Source organism: Poecilia reticulata, linkage group LG10, assembly GCF_000633615.1.
Source record: "Poecilia reticulata strain Guanapo linkage group LG10, Guppy_female_1.0+MT, whole genome shotgun sequence".
NCBI lineage: Eukaryota > Metazoa > Chordata > Actinopteri > Cyprinodontiformes > Poeciliidae > Poecilia > Poecilia reticulata.
Window position 1 is genome coordinate 16,261,416 of NC_024340.1, and position 16,573 is coordinate 16,277,988.

Sequence of the window (16,573 nt, forward strand, 5' to 3'; positions counted from 1 at the left end):
GGGGGGGGTGAGGATCCGAGGACGGGATTGGTGGAGCTGTTGCTAAGGGGAGGGCTTCTCTTGTTGATGGATAGATGTGGCTGGACCCATTCTGCTTAATGTGTTGTTTTTGTGTGTCGTTCCCGTACTGAGCACCAAGCGTAGCTAAACAGAGCTGCTGATGTTTAAAATAAATGTACATTAAACTGAACCTTCTGTGCAAAATTCATACATGGCCCGTTTGTATACTTCAATTTGCGTCTCAACTGTTTCTAAAAACAACCCAATCTTTTAAAAACACCTAGTTGTTTTTGGGCAATGAGTTAATAAGTGTTTTAGTGTCAAGAAAATTAACAGTTTCAAAAATCTCCTCATTGTTAAGTTATATTCCGATGTTACCTAGCAACCCAAGCAGAATTCCAGCATGTTTGGTCAGCTGGTTTTACTGTTGTATGATGGCTGCTGGAAAAGACAAGAGGCTCTTTTTGGCTCTTGTGGCCTTTATTTGATAATTAATTGACAGGAAAGTGGATAATGAGAGAAGGGGGAAGACATGCAGCAAAGGTCGCCAAGGCCAGGAATCGAACCTGCGACAGCTGTGCCAAGGACAGAGGCCTCCATATGTGGGTTGTGCTTAACCCCTGTGCCACCACAGCACACCAAGAGTTTTATTCTTGACTTACCATCCTGAAACCACTTGCTCTGATCTTGTTGGTTGTGCAGGAGGCTCTACTTCTGCTTTTCAAAGATGTATGGTTGTATAATTGTGCATCAGTTTGCAGCCATCCTCAAGTGTGAATATAAACGTTGAGTTGGGGGCTGTGGCCACGCAGCTTATTTGGATTTAAAGTGAAAAGACGTCCTAAAACAGCTCAATCTGAATTAAGCTCAAAATAAACAGAACTGATCAGACTGAAATCTCATTATTTAAGAATAATTTTGTTCAAAGAAAAGTAACGAATATGTTTTGTGTAGACCATAAACCTATCCTAACCTGTTCAAGGAATCACAATAGATCACCTTTTTTAAAACTAACTGACTCGTGATATTGCTATTCTTAATCCACTTTTAAGCAGATTTTATCCTCTATTTCTGTCATTTATTACATGGTTTTGTACATAAGTGAAGTTTTATGTTTTATTTGTATACATTTAATGTGTTTTATATACCACACTTCCATGCTTTCCTTCAAAAAGAGATTTTATCTCAGAGAACTTCCTGGTAAACTAAAACATTACAGAAATAAATGACTGTATCCATCAATATGTCAATTGAATAACTGCAAAAGTTGAATGCAAAGTATTAATAATTAAGATTTAAATTTATGTTAAAATCACGTGTGCTCTTTTTCTCAGTGACTATTACTGAATTGATTGTCCATTCTTTCTGTATAATGGCTCCCATTGTTGTTTGCTGGAGTCCCAAAGCTTTTGAAATAATTTTGTAACCTTTTCAAGGCCGATAAACGTCAGCAAATTTGTTTCTCAGCATAATCTGTTGGGTTTTTTGAGCTTCATGCTGTTGAACAGGTTCTGTTAGAGTGATTTTTCTTTATTGCATACATCAGATGAAACTAAACCAGTAAATGTTAACCAAAGTTGCAATTATTAAAGAATATGTCACATAAAAAAATAATGAATCTTTGAAGTAAAGTGCTTTAGGTGTGAGGTAACTCTGGTAATTTATGCTCCTCGTTCTCCGCTGAAGGCAAACTTCAGAGAAACACCTGTCTGATCTCTAATCAGGTTTATTGAATTTGCTTCGTCACTATTGTACTTTTTGTTTCACCCAAATCTTATCAGCTGTGATGACTAGGTCCTGTTCCCAGGGTTTGAGATGATTAGTGGACTTTGTAAATGTCACTGGATTGAGTTGGCAAGCAGCCATGACTCTTTTATGCAGCATTTATCATCACCTTTAGGTCAATTTGATATTTTACACTGCAAAAAAAAAAAATCACAAAATCCTAAGAAAATGTTGGTCTTTCTTGCACAATTACCTTAGTATGTATATCCAAGTTTACAAGTAACTTTTCAGCAAGTTATAGGAGCTTGTTTTAAGTCAATAATTCCCTAATATTGATGAAAAAGTTCTAGTTCCACTGGCAGATTATTCCACTTGGACATCCCTGATAAGTGAAATAATCCAGTGGAACTAGAACTTTAAGATTAAAGGAATTGAATTTAAACAAACTCATATCCTAAAAAGTTTCATGTAAGTTAGTTTCATCCTATTTTACTGCACTAAGATATTTGCACTAGAAACTAGACGAAAATACCTAGTAAGATTGTTTTTGCAGTGTAGAAAGCCAGTCTGCTTGAAATTTTAAATACATTCAATGCAAAACTAAGAGTCGCATTTTAAAATAAATATTGAAGATGCAAGTTAGAAAGCAATTTTTATCAAGTCTTAAAACAGAAATGAAAAACTAAATTTAGAATCCCAAGTGGAAAGGTTGGGTCTCCTCACAAATCCAAAATGGCCACCTTCAACTGTCAGTAAAGGCACAAATATTGCAGTATAATATCTTTAAAACTCTTTTTTTTGCAAAGAATCCTTCCAACTACAGTAGGAACTAGTAGTTTATAATGGCACTGAACTAAATTTAGCAAATATAAACAAACATGGAGAAGCAGCATTCAGCTTCTATGCACCACAAATCTGGAACATCCATTTTCTATACACCCTGGTCCCTAGTGGGGTCAGGAGGGTTGCTGGTGCCTCTTCTAAAGTTCCAGGCGAGAGGCAGGGTTCACCCTGGACAGGTCACCACCATGCACAGGGAGAACATGCAAACTCCATGCAGAAAGGCCTCGGGCCGGGAATCAAACCCAGAACCTTCTTGCTGCAAGGCAACAGCTCTACCTACTGTGTAGCCCCAAATCTGGAACAAACTTCCAGATTTACTGTAAAACAGCTGAAGCACAGAGTTCCTGTTGCTTTCAAACCATTATAACTAAATTGACTAACATTTGATGTTGCATGAGAGCACTTGGCAAAATGTTTACTGGTCCTTAGTTGCATGTTCTTTGTATTTTTGTGATGTAAAGCACCTTGAACTGCATTGATGCTGAAATGTGCTGTACAGATAAACTTGACTGGTCATATTAAAAGCTTTTTTTAAACACGACAGTTTCTAAAAGGAAAAGCCAAGCAATGATCCCATTTGTACAGCAATAAGAAGGAAACCATTGTAAAACATTGCCATTTATTTCAGCTGTACACAATTTATGCATCAATATAAAACTGATTTTGAAATACAAGGACAAACATTGAGCTGTTAAAACGTCACAATGACCTGATCAGGGCAGCAGTAGAAGTAAGTGTGACGCCAAGGCACACCAACAAGTGTAAGGAATTAAACTTTGTACAGTTAAGAGCCCTTCAGCTCAGCTTTAAGATAAATTAAAGAAGGAGGACGGGCAGAACAACCAGCATTCAACATCTCCTACAGGTAGGAACCTTTTTATTCACAAACATGTCTGAACCTGAAACAAGGTGATTGGTAAGGTTCTGTAGAAACCAAAGCTGTGCGTCATCTGGCTGGAAAAAAAAAAAAAAAGAAAAGAAAAGTGAGGAAACCTCCACCAAGCACTGAATAGAGAGGTCTGGCATCACTGGTTTCAGGTGACAGGTGGAGTGCAGAGGAGGAGTGAAAACAAAGAGCGCCCCGGTCAGATAAGATTTCTTACAAAAAGTCAAAGCAGTCCAGTGCAAGAGAGACTTTTATCTCATGAAGTTCCCTCCTCCGATTTCTCTCTTGTATCTGTTGGTGAGGTGGTCGGCCTGCAGCGTGAGCTTGGACAGCACGCCAAACAGTCCTCTGAGGTGATAATGAAACTGATGCTCCAGGTCAGCGTTGTCCTCCACAGCCAGATCCCGCTTCACTGATGGCTGCTGCTGCTCCTCTTCCTCCTGCTTCACAGCGATTTCCAGGAAGCTGGCGCCGCTGCTCATCTCCCTCTTCAGCAGACCCCACTCCATGTCGTTCTTGATGGACTTGAGAAGCAGGTAGTGTTCGTACATGTCCCTCTGCTTGTTGCTGGCCACCTGGGTCTCCGCCACATCATCGTCGTCGTCGTTGTTATTGTTATTGTTGGCCTGCTCCTCCAAGGGAACGTCTCTGAGCAGGCTGGGCACCATGATGGTCTCGTCCATGTTGTTGGCAGCTGCTATGAAGCGGTGCATGACGTTGAGGAGAGAGTGCTTGTTGCTGGCCGGGTCGATGCTGATCTGCATCATCATGAGGGATTTATAGGCTTAGCTGCAGACTGGTTAAACTGGGGTTAAACCTGCAAAATAGAAAGTAGAATAATTTGAAATCTGAAGCACATAAAGCTGACAAGTCATTTCCTGAATATTCCTGCAGTGAAGCAAATCCCCATGACCTTGAATTATTTTCTTTATCAATAACACTCACATTAAGCAGAAAATGGAGAGGACTCAGACTCACCTGAAGCTCCAGAAACCCTGAGGAGAATCTTTGTTGGCCGTTTTGGTTGTTAGTCTCACCAAAAGCCGGACAGAAACCGCCCGGAAGGAAATGTGACCGTTTCCTCAGCTGTCTGGAAGCGTTAGCCCCGGTTTTATAACCGAAGCACCGGCTGGAAAAAATAAAACAAATCAAACCCCGCCCCGTTTTATTTCTCCTCACAGCCAATTGGAGTGCTGGGAGAATGTGGGCGGAGTTTAGTAGCTTCTGATCCGCGGCTGACCAATCAGAGAGGAGATTATCGCCGTCAGTTAGCCGTGTTTGTTCCTCTATTATCCGCTGCCTGGTTACGTCCCTCTCCGTACTGCCAGGCCATTACATCCTGAAGACACCTAAATAATACTCGTCTGTCAGGTTAGACTAGCGGGAAGCACTGAAAGGTTTGGATTACATAAGATTAATCGAGTTTTAGGATATTTCCCCCCCAGGATTCGCTCTTATCTCCGCATTGGGAGCTTTACCCAACACTGCCCCCTGCTGGCTGAGCCACGTAGCTTCAACTTTAACCTCCCATGAACTGAAATAACTCCCAATTTAAACTTATAGGTCACAATCTGTAACCCACTTAACACAGGTTAAAACACACATCTATTCCACCTGCTAGAGGAAACCCTGGTCTTACCTGAAGGCTTTAGACCTTAACGGCTCCAGAAACCCCGGTAGACAGGCCTGAGTTTATATTAAAGTCCCAGCAGCAGCAGGAGCAACTCAGGTGTGTTTAATTACATTAATTAATGATCAGGTGTGGCATAGTGCAGCTCTGGGCATGCCTGGAACAGAGTAACATTAAATTATGAACCGAGTGTTGTTTTTTACTTGCCATTACGTCTACATTAAAGAGTTTAAAATGTGTTTCTCATTTTACTCGTATGCTTTACATGTTCAGTCAATATTAGGTGGAAAGATTTAAACTACAAACTAAAAGTTTCAGCCGTTTTTGCCATTTGGAAAATATAGAAAAAACGGTGTCAATTATTGTAATAAAAGTAAAAACGTAAATAATTGAAAGTCTTTATTTCAAGACAAAAGGTAGTCCATTCAATTTATAAATAAATACAATAAAATCTTTAAAAATTCTCAAGTAAAACTAATGAAGTTCTAAATCTTGAATTGTAATACACATTTATTAAATTAAATTAATAATTTAATCAAATGTTTTTTAATTCAACCTTTATTTTTTCCACAAAAAAAAACTATTTGAGATTAAACATTTATATTTCAAAGAAGTCCTGAGGCAGCATAAATTATTACTATGTTATATTGAATTATTATAATAATAATAATAATAATAATAATAATAATAATAATAATAATAATAATACGGCTATTATTATAATAATAATTATAATAATAATAATAATTACATTTTGTTTCCAGGAGCAATATGGGCAAAAAAAGGTGGTTTAGCAAGAAATGTAACAGAGAAACTATGAAAAATATAATAAAATATACAGCAGAAACATGAAAAAGTACAAATACATAGCAGCAGTATTTATACTACATGAGTTTGTAAAATAGTTGTATTGCACATATAGTTATAACTTCATACTAATTATGTAGTTATAATCAATAAATAGTGGGCAATATAATTTAAAGTTCTTTTTTTCAGCAATTAATTTGTGTTTATTAGTGTTCTTTTTCAACATTCTGACTCACAGCTGGTGAAAACCCAAACTTCAGCTCCTCAGGAGATTTTAAGATGTATATAAATTACAATATAGAAACGTTCTGATTAACTCAACCATCTGGGTCAGGTGTCCAGCAGACAGTCACTGATACTCTCCACAAGACACTGCAAGGTCAAGTTACAGCTACAATAGCTGGCTGATCAGAGAACGCTGTTTCCAGGAATATTGTTGGAAAGTTTAGTGGAAGGAAGAATGTGGTAGAAAGGGTTTCACACAATACTGGGATGACTGCAGGGTTGAGAGGAATATAAATGAGATTAGATAAATGAAGTAATTTCAGCAATATCCTAGTATATTGACATGTTTCAGCTGTTAAATGGTTAATAAGAACTATATTTGCACAGCAGCCACTGGACTTTTTTATTTTTTTTGCAAATATCCACCAACTCTCAGGTATCTGCAGGTTCAGCAATGTGCCTCTGAGACCGAGTTTGTTTTGCCAACATGGAAGAATTCAAGTCGACAGAACAGGAAATGCAGGTTAAAAAATACCATAAATTTTACTAATATTTGACAAAAACACTCCAACTAATGAAGTATAAATTAAAATAGCTGAATTTTAGTTCATTTAATTTAAATCAGTCTTTTTTTATATATATAAATTTTTGTGCATCAATTTTATTTGACCAGCTCCTCTCCTGTCTCTGCAAAAACAAAGCAATAAAATAATAAATCTGTGTTTAAATGATGGATATAAATGTTTGCAAAACAGAAACTTTTAACGTATCTTTGCTGTTTTCTGCCGGTCTGGAGTCTCTGCTCACGTTGGATCTTGTGTTTATTTTGCCAGCAAACACAGATGGGAATCTCCAATGTACTGAGCATCCGAGAGTAAACCGAAAACACAGGCACAGGGATTTCCCTTACTTCATGACAAGGTCAGATTATGTTTCACTGGAAATAAAGGCAATTTAATATTCACAAAAACAAAGTTTCATTTTTAAAAAAGCTAATTTTTCCATAGCATTCTGTGCATTTTTGAGTTTTAAACCTTAAAAACACATCAAAAGCTTTATTTGGCAGAGTTTTGATGCTTTCTTTTGGCTTATTATAACTTATGTTTTAAAAAAAAAAAAAGTATTTCAACTCCTCAAACGAGAACACATTATGTCAGACAGCGTTTCTCCAACCCGGCCCTGAATGTTTTACATGTTTTTGTAACACAGCTGACTCAGGTGAGGTGATGAAGCAGAGAAACATCTAAAACAAGCAGGGCAGGACTGAAAAACGCAGATCTGAAGAAGTTTGACACACCCGAAAAAACAAACTAAGAAAAGTTGCTCAAAAGTCTTAAACTAAATTAAAAACGCTCAAAAGGATAAATTACATTTAGGTCAGTGAAATTTTTAAGATGAATGCAAATTAATCAGAAAATGGGGGTAATTATTCCTTAATATTTTTCTTAACCTCAGTAGATATTTTAAAATAGGTCTGCTAAAAATTATAGTTGCATTTTTTGAAAAACAAAACCCTTTAACTACTTTATAAAATAATTTGTTATATATTTTATTCTAACCTCAGAAGCAGTTAAGTCCAAACTTAAATGTTCTTCAAAATCGACTTTATTCACCAAGTTTGTGGACAAAAACAAGAAATTGAGACTTTAATTACACTCACAATTAAGACTAAGGGCGGGTGATGCGTACATCACAGTATGTTGTGGTACTATTGTAATTTACAATACAAATGCTAAAAAAAAAAAAAAGAAACTACTTTTTTAGGTAGTTTAACACTAAAGTATTCGTAACGCCACAAACAAATGGAATTAGATTATGTTGGTCTTTAGGACACCAAATACAAAAGGAAGTGGGATTTACATCACTAAACGACACATTTAACAGGAGGAAATAGTAAAACTAACATTTTAAGTCAACATTATTGTGACATTGATGAATAATTTTCACAAATAATTAACGATACAATAAATACTCACCTCTAAAAGACATTTGAAATATGAATGAAAGGAGCACATTATTTTTTTTTCTTAGGAATTATGTATAAAAAGTGTTTCTAATAATAGAGACAGGTTGAGTTGGTGGAAATATTCAAGTTCTCCACCAACTAATGAGCTCAAACTAAACTCATTTGAGTTTTTTTTGTTTTTATCACAACGTCGGGAGGAAAACGGCTGAGCAGACACATCCAGACACCACGGCCGGTCAAAGATACCAGATTTCATCTTTATTTTTTCCACATGCATCCAAAGAACATCAACACTGAACACAGAGTCATCGAAGCGGCTGGACTGGCACATAATGGCTGCTGTTCATCAGCACTGGCCCACACACCGTTTCTCTTCCACATAATTCATCCACAGCAGCGATCTCTCCGTCTCCCATTAGATTCACATGTAAAGACACAAGTGGCGCTGAAGATTTTCTATACACTAGATCAAGCTTATTAGTGAAAAACAAGGCAGTTGAAGGACAGAAAACACAAATATTAAGTTAACTACATAATGACAGCCAAACTGGAGTGAGTAACAGAAACATGTAGGTCCCTTTGTTTTGGTCAGGTGTCGTCCCTGTAACGCGTTCGCTCTGCTGGTGAGACAGTAAAAGCAGAAGCTGCCAGTTTTGCTCCCTAAAACTGAAACTAGGACATTTATACAACATTAAAATCTGAGCTCAGTTTGCAGCTGCCCAGCAGTCACCTGCAAACAGAGACGACAAACAGATAAACGAGGGCAGCGTGGTCAACAGAAAGAGGAAGTGAAGCCAATAAAGCCGTACCTGTGACAGGTGACTGCTAGACCATCTCATACTGGTTGTTGGTTATGTAACGAGACAAGCAGCAGGCCAGGAAAATCCCAATGACCTGAAGGGGGGAATAAATAAATCAGACAAAACATTTATCTGGCTCCTGCAGCTCATAATACACTGAAAGCTTCAGATTCATAACTTTCACAGAGACCCGGGTTAATATTATGACCTGCTGTGTTCTTGGAACGACGTTCAACTTTGACCCTGCTGTAAATTTACAACCAGATGAGCGACTGTCAGCACATTTAACCTGATAACACCGCTGCCGTTACTGGCCTAATTCTGGACCGGGACGGAGCAAGTAAGCTTTAATTAGTTTCACTTCAAACCAGAACCATCAATCGATTAAAAAATGTAATCAGATTTATGACTACGTCTAGAAATGTTTAACTGTCTCAATGCAAACAGGTCTGAAGAAAGAAGCCATTTTGTTTTAAATGTTAGAAATGCTCCTCTCCATTCATTTAATGTGGAACTGGTTCGATGATGATGAACTGGTTCGATGATGATGAACTGGTTCGATGATGATGAACTGGTTCGATGATGATGAACTGGTTCGCTTGTCTTCATCCAGTTAGTTTTTTAAATGTTTCAGTATTTGATCATCTGATCATTAATTAAACACAATCAAATGAAAATGATCTTTTCTGTACCCAATAATTATTTTCAAGCAGTAGAATATAAAATGTGATAATGGCACAGTATTAAAAAGCTTATATTTTTATGAATTTCATGCATCTGAATATTCAGCCAAGTCAGATTAACATGGAAGACAGTCACAGATTTTAAGTTTGAATTCAGCTTCAGTTATTAAAAATGTGTGAATTACTCTAAACTTCATCTGAGTTAAAACTGGTTTTAATTCATATTGAGAGCTTAATTGCTACAAAATAATCTAATTATACCTTTAAAAGGTGACTGTAATCCCAATCTAAGATCTGACTCTCCATGTTTCTGGCTGCTGGAAGTCAGATCAACGCAGCTCATTTAAAACTCATTTTGCCTCAAATTTCCTCCCAGTTTGTGTTTTTAGCCATGAAACAATGCGAGATTAACGCCGTTTTGATCTGGTTTCGCTGTTTAAAATGGCTGATCAAAGAACTAATTAGCATCCGAGGATGTAATCTCCATTAAGGATCCCTGATGAGGAAATGCACACAAGAAATGGCTGAGCTGGATGAAATTGTTCTGGAACAATGCTGAGAAAACTGAAGCAGAAATCGGAACACTGCCAGAGTTTTAGAGTGTTTTTAATCCTCCTAGGGTGGAGTTTGGGGCCCAAACTGCTTCATTTACACAACATTTCTCCTGTTCTGCCTGGGTTTGTGTTCTACTGTTAAAGCTGCGACTCTTTGGCATCGTTTGGCTGAAACTGAGAAGGAAAAGTTGTAAAAAATGATCCAACTGCGTCGTCCTCACACACTGCTGAGGCAGAGAATTTTTTAAAGGAAAAAAAATTAGAAACAGGAAAACATGCTCCAGGTGTGTGGCAATAAAAGATAAGTCCAATCTTTTAGTCGACTCGTTCAATAGAAATAAACTTTGAACACTGACTGCATCATGCAGAGCCAGACAATCTTAACATGTTGCACTTAAAACAGGTTCAACTTGAACATTTAATTATGCAACAGTCGCTCCCTTAAATAATGTATATAAAGGAAATCGGGAAGCTTTCACCCCTGAGGCTAATTACACGAAACAGTTTCAGGAGTTTTTATGTTTTTAAGGTCTGGATATTCAGGTTTTGTGGCCACTAATGAAATTTGTTATAATTAAAAACCCTTACTAATGATAACCAAGGATGACTGTGGAAGGAAGATGATCATAACTGCAACATGCGGCTTTTATCTCACATTTGGGGAAACAAAAAGCTTGACACTGTTTAACATGAGGGAGGAAAAGCAACAAACCTGGAAGAAAGCAATCCCAAAGGAGACGCCGGCAATAACTCCTAGGTTGGACTCCAACATGCTGGTCACCAGTGAAAAGCAGCCCTGACAAAAAGAAAAGCAGACAGAATAAATCTAAAGCTTCCAGTAAACATCGTGACTGCAGCTGGTCGTAACTCACCTGAGGGAACACCACTGTGCCAGCGCTTCCCAGGTTTTTCAGGTTCTCTTTAGTGCAGTTGCTGCTGGTTTTGCAGCAGCTCTCAGGAATCCCGTGAGTTTCAAAGTAGTGCGTTTTCCCCCAGTCAGAGAAATTCTTCATGCCGCAGCAATGCAGCTGGAAAAAGCAGAAAAAAAAAGAAAAAAAATAACTTTATGCAACAGAAGCTGCTTTATCATGAATAAAACACTTTACTAAATGAAACACTAAGAAACATCTTGATGTGCAACGACTGTAATGTTTCAGTTGCTGACTTTGTTCTATTTTCCTGATGTGAAGCAAATTGAAAAGCTTGTTTCTGAAATGTGGTGATAAACTGGACTGATTGATGGATGTTATGTTAATTGTAATCTTTTAATCTCTTCCATCAATCTGCTAAAGGACTACAGACGAAAATTAGCCTCTCTGGCTAAATCCAGCATACGTACATGTTAGTGTTCGTTAATCTGAATTATCTCCTTCATGAAACACATAAAAATTCAAAGTTTGAGGAGCAGCACCAACCTTTTTCTGCAGGGTGTCGACTGCTTTGCTCTTGTCATCTGTGCCGTTGTACGTCTCCACTGCGCTCTCGTAAGCCTTGCCGATTTTATCCTTGATCTGATGGATTCAAAACACGTCAAGCAGTTTCACAGCTGAACATGAACGACTCCACAGTTTCAGTGATTTACCTCGTGACGGAAGATGAAACCTGAAACTCCTGCTATCAGCTCGGCCAGGAAGACCAGAGTCAGAAACATGGCGTACTGAAAAACAGAGGGGAACGTGGGTAAGCTGAGCGCAGCGGTCTGCAGAGGGAATGTTTCCCTTCCACTTCCTGGCTCACCAGTTTGAGCATCCATGGGCTTCCTCGGCATGTGGCGAAGCAGCCAAACAGCCCGAAGACAACAATGATGGCTCCGGTCCCGATCAGGACGTACGGCGCGTTGGTGCTGTTCTCAGCGACGAGGGAGAAGTAGGCCTCCAGGCTGACCTTCCCCCAAACCCCGACAGCCAGCAGGATCACACCTGTGAACTGAGCGAGACGACGATGACGACATTTTAACGCAGCGGAAACAACGTCAGCAATTATTTTATCTGCAAAAATCCAGCCATGTTTGGCATCTTGTTCTATTTTCATCAAATATTTTAAAGCTCTGGAATTAACAGTCAGAGGAAAGTAAATAAATAAAATAATGACATGATGGCAACTTGTTTTTCAGTGGAGATGCAATGACTTAGGGCTGCAATTAATTAATTGAAAAAAAAAGTTTTTTTATTGCCCAAAATGCAACAATTAAAATATCCGGTTAGCATAAGATTGATCGTCTGCATCCAACGATATTTCTGACATGAACCAGTGAAAAGCTCAGTTCTTTCTGATCAGCTTATCAATATAATGTATGGCTGATCTATTGATTATATTTTGGATTAACTAGTTATTAATTGGACAGCAAAAGTTGACTGTTTTTCAGAACTTGAAAAAATTCTGAACCAAGTGAAGCTAAAAATGTAATTAGAGTAGATCTGAATAGGACATACAGACAAAATGTTTATATTTTTGTTCAGTTCTGACATAATTACTGCTGGGAGTGTGTTTGAGTCTGTATACGCCAGTTAATGGTTAATCAATCACTAAATTAGTTGATTAATTCAATAATCAATTCATCACAATTAATTGATTGGTAGTTCTTTGAGGTTTTCACATATGCTGTTAATATATCATAGTTTGTTTTAAAATGACCTGTTTTTTTTTTTACATTACTTGATAGGAAATCGAGGAAAAAAATTGGACCCTTCTCATCTTTATTAAACAGAATAATTATTTTCAGGTGACAGGGTCTAAAATTTGAACATGGCACACGATTAGAAGTGTAGATTTGAATGAATTTCAGACATCTGACAGAATACTGAGCAGCTGTCTGGTTAACATGGCGGATCAGGCGAGCGGCGTTTTGACTTTGCTCCAGAAATGTGTTTTTTTCTGAGCCACAAGCACAACTTGATTCATTTATGTCGACCGAGGCGCTCATCCAGCCCGACAGGGACACGTTGGGTCCTTTTATTAACCGTAGAGAACAGAATCCAGGCTGGAAAAAACAAAAAGCCATTTCCAACATTGATTTCCTCTACCAAATCAACACCGTTCCCACGGGAACAAACGCAGTAAAAAAACAGAAGCAGGATTGGATTTCTCAGAGCAGAAAGAAAAAGGATAAGGTCACCTGAACTGCAAGGTGTCTGATTAGAGCGCTGTGGGTCAGAAATAGACGCACACACCTGGGACAGGCGCTGACCTCCGCCTGGGGTTGAATCAGCTAAATGTTTCCTTCTTTAAAGCGGCGAGTCGTTAGTGAGCTGCTGAAAACAGCCAGCAGCAATAAATGGCAGGATAAAAGCCCTGAACTCGGCCAGCAGCAGCTGCTTGTTTGATCTGCACAAAGATTAACACCAAGAGCAAAAACAGGCTCTGATTTTCCTACACTTTTAGCCTGTACTGTTACTGTTGCTTTTGGCCGTGATGTTTTCAAACCAACCTACTTTGACGATGGGAAAATATTCATGTTTATTCCTTATTCAGCTTCCACTAGCAAACGGAACCAGAATTTGTCTTTTTTTAAATTTTTTATTAAAACATGCAATAATTAGGCCCAAAGGTTGGTTAATGTTGCTAAGCTGTTCTGGCCTGAGGAAAACAAAAAGCCTAAATCCTGATAACACTGTACTCAAGTTTTGAAAATGGGTTAAGCCTCTCGTACTGAAATCCAGCGTCCATTTTCCCTAATTTACGATTCAGATTCTTTTCCACCTGAAAAGATTTTAGAGGCCATCATAAAAATAAAACTCGTCTTCTGTTATCAGCCTTAATAAAAAAGGTCGTCCTTTTCTCTTTAGAATCCCTTTATTTTTCAGATTTTCTTGGTGGGAAAACAGTAAAGATGTTTAAGGAGCTTAAAGGCTTTCCCTCTGATCTTTATAGGTTTAAGTTTAAGAACAATCTGACTTTCTTTTATTTGTGCACAGCATGACTTTGGATGAGAATACAAAGTTATGGATAGATGTTTGTACTGAATCTTAAGACTCGAGTCACCTTAAATAAAAAAGGACTCGCGCGCGTACACACACACACACACGCAAACTTCATGGTTTTGATAGCAAATTTTCAGAATAAATTTTTATCTTGACGCTTCATGACAAAACCAGTAAACATACTGAGTGGTATTTAACCTGTAAGACTTGTGTAAATCAAGTAAACATCTTAAAATGTTTCAAGATGTTTCTAGAGAAGAAATATTCTGAAAATAAGCTCCTGTCTCTGCATCTTGGTGCTCAGTGTTATCCCATCAAAAAACATTTTGATGTTTTGCAGCCAACTAATTAATGGACCAATTAATCAGTTACCTTACTAAACATGTAAAGCATATTTTACATCTTCAATCAAAAATCTGAAAACTCTTTAGCTTTGTTATTGTCAAACCATGTTATTTTGCCCATTTTACTTAAATTTCCAATATAAAATTTCTTATTTTTTACACTTAATTCCTTGCCTAAATATTTTTTATACTTGTTTTTCATATTATTTGGGAATTAGGTAAAAATAAATGATCAGTTTCATAAATAATTTATTCAGACCAGCACCAAGCATCAATGTGAGCAAGCTTTAAAATGGACAACTACTCTAAGTCAATAAAAGTTTGATTTATGATTTTGCATGCAAGGTAAACTTCCTCGCCCATTTTCCCAGTCTGTACTGTAGTTTTAGTCTGAAATAGCCCACACCCTGCTCTTTCATTGGATTTATTTTAAACAACCATAAATAGATGGTTGTTTAAAATAAATCTACATAAATAAAATGTAGAAACATTTTCCTTAAGGCATATTTTATAGTGTCTGAAATTCACCTTTTAAAAACAGGGGAATTACTTGGAGCTTGAATGCAGCTCTTATACGGCGGGAATTTCCCACAATATAAAAAACAGATTTGCAGGAATCGATTATATGATTTATGAAACGCTGAACCCCGCAGTGGATTTCAGGCCCCGATTAGTTCATGTGTTCAGCTACCATCGTTTATTAAAAACTAAACAAAAAACACCTAATTTGATAGTTTAATACGTGCCGTTTTTTATTCACCTGGAAACGTTAGCATCCATCAGTTTTAATTACTGTACCTTTTACCCTAAATCTATCATCTCAGCATCATTTGAAGATTTTATTTATTTAAAAGCACCACAACATGTACATTTTGGGAATTTGTTTTTCTATTTAATATTTTCACCATCTAAATTGATGTAAACTTGATGAAAAGATGAGGACGGTGTGGTTCGCGAACTATTTCATGTAAAAACTGCCAACCCTTCAAGACTCGACTAGACTTATCCATTCTTTATCAAAATTTAAGAATATTGAAAAGTTAGGCTTGTAGGAGCAACCTCTGCTTCCAGATTAAGATGATGACAATGGATGGAAACAGTAAATTCAACATAAATTTAAGGCAGATACTTCTACATGAGACAGACTATAAACACAAAGAAGGATGAACCTCTAGAAACATTTTCCTTAAGACATATTTTATAGAGCATTGCAAAGGCATCATTTTAACTACTTCCTCACATTGTATTCCAACAGGACTACCCACCATAAAACTGTGAGCCAAGTGTAGTCAGCCATCATTTTCAATACTTTGCCAACCGTTCACAGTAAGGGTAAACTTATATTTTCTTCAAATATTTAGAACATTGGAGAGTTTTACGTCTTGCATTTTGGAGTTCAGTAAAAAAATAAATGGCGTTAAGTCGTTTCTGACACGAAGCTATGTAATCTGACTCTTTATTCGATTGATTATTCGAGTGTTGCCGCCTCGCGTTGTGTGCGATTCAGCTGAGCATTTGAACAATACGGAGATCATAATGTTTAGTCGTGTTAAATCACATCAGCAGCATGCCTACAGCTCGTTTCTTTCGGTTGGTAAAGGCTAATCACAGTCGGTCGAGATCCCCCCCCCCCCTCTCTCCCCGCCCCAACGGTTGGAAACGCAGAACCTAACGGTCGCTTCGGTTTCTCCCCAACGGCCGAAGAGTTTCCAACAAGTGGCTGAACAAAACCGACTAAAACGTTTCGTTTGTTTTTGTTCGACATGTTTGGCTCGTGCAGTGATTTCTTTTTTACCCCCCTCCGACTTTCTGTCATTAGCCTCGGTAGCCGCTTTGAGCCCCATTGTTGCTCCTTTATCCCAGACCCCATTACTCATCCAGCCACTCACCCAGAAAATGAGGCTGTAAGAAATGAGGAAAGTCTTCAGGCAGGTGATCACTGGCTTCGTCTGAAGCCGCCGAGACGGAGGCGACATGCTGGAGTTTAGGTTCACAGCTGGAAAATAAGAGATACAAAAAAAGTTTCCCTTTCTGCTTCCCGACGCTGAGATTGTGGGGGAAAACTTCAAAGATTCAGCAAGAGGGGGGAAGTGTCGTCACTAACCCAAGAATCACTTTCCTGAAGGGACAAACGGCTTTTCATACGTCAAGGTAGCAGCAGCCACCCTTTAAACGCCTCAAACAGGAAGC

General features: G+C 37.9%; 2 protein-coding genes across 2 annotated transcripts; both read right to left on the bottom strand.

Annotated features, from left to right (window-relative positions):
* Positions 1-3,170: 3,170 nt before the first annotated feature.
* mid1ip1l (MID1 interacting protein 1, like) lies at positions 3,171-4,809 on the bottom strand. The gene is made up of 2 exons (XM_008420662.2): positions 4,433-4,809; positions 3,171-4,271 (listed from the first exon to the last, which is right to left on the bottom strand). The coding sequence occupies exon 2, from the start codon at positions 4,222-4,224 to the stop codon at positions 3,706-3,708; it is 519 nt and encodes a 172-aa protein (XP_008418884.1). The 5' UTR covers positions 4,225-4,271; positions 4,433-4,809; the 3' UTR covers positions 3,171-3,705.
* A 3,509-nt stretch (positions 4,810-8,318) lies between these two features.
* tspan6 (tetraspanin 6) lies at positions 8,319-16,573 on the bottom strand. Its single transcript, XM_008420661.1, has 9 exons — positions 16,488-16,573; positions 16,273-16,379; positions 11,857-12,045; positions 11,702-11,776; positions 11,535-11,630; positions 10,992-11,147; positions 10,832-10,915; positions 8,892-8,976; positions 8,319-8,812 (listed from the first exon to the last, which is right to left on the bottom strand). The coding sequence occupies exons 2-8, from the start codon at positions 16,357-16,359 to the stop codon at positions 8,908-8,910; spliced, it is 756 nt and encodes a 251-aa protein (XP_008418883.1). The 5' UTR covers positions 16,360-16,379; positions 16,488-16,573; the 3' UTR covers positions 8,319-8,812; positions 8,892-8,907.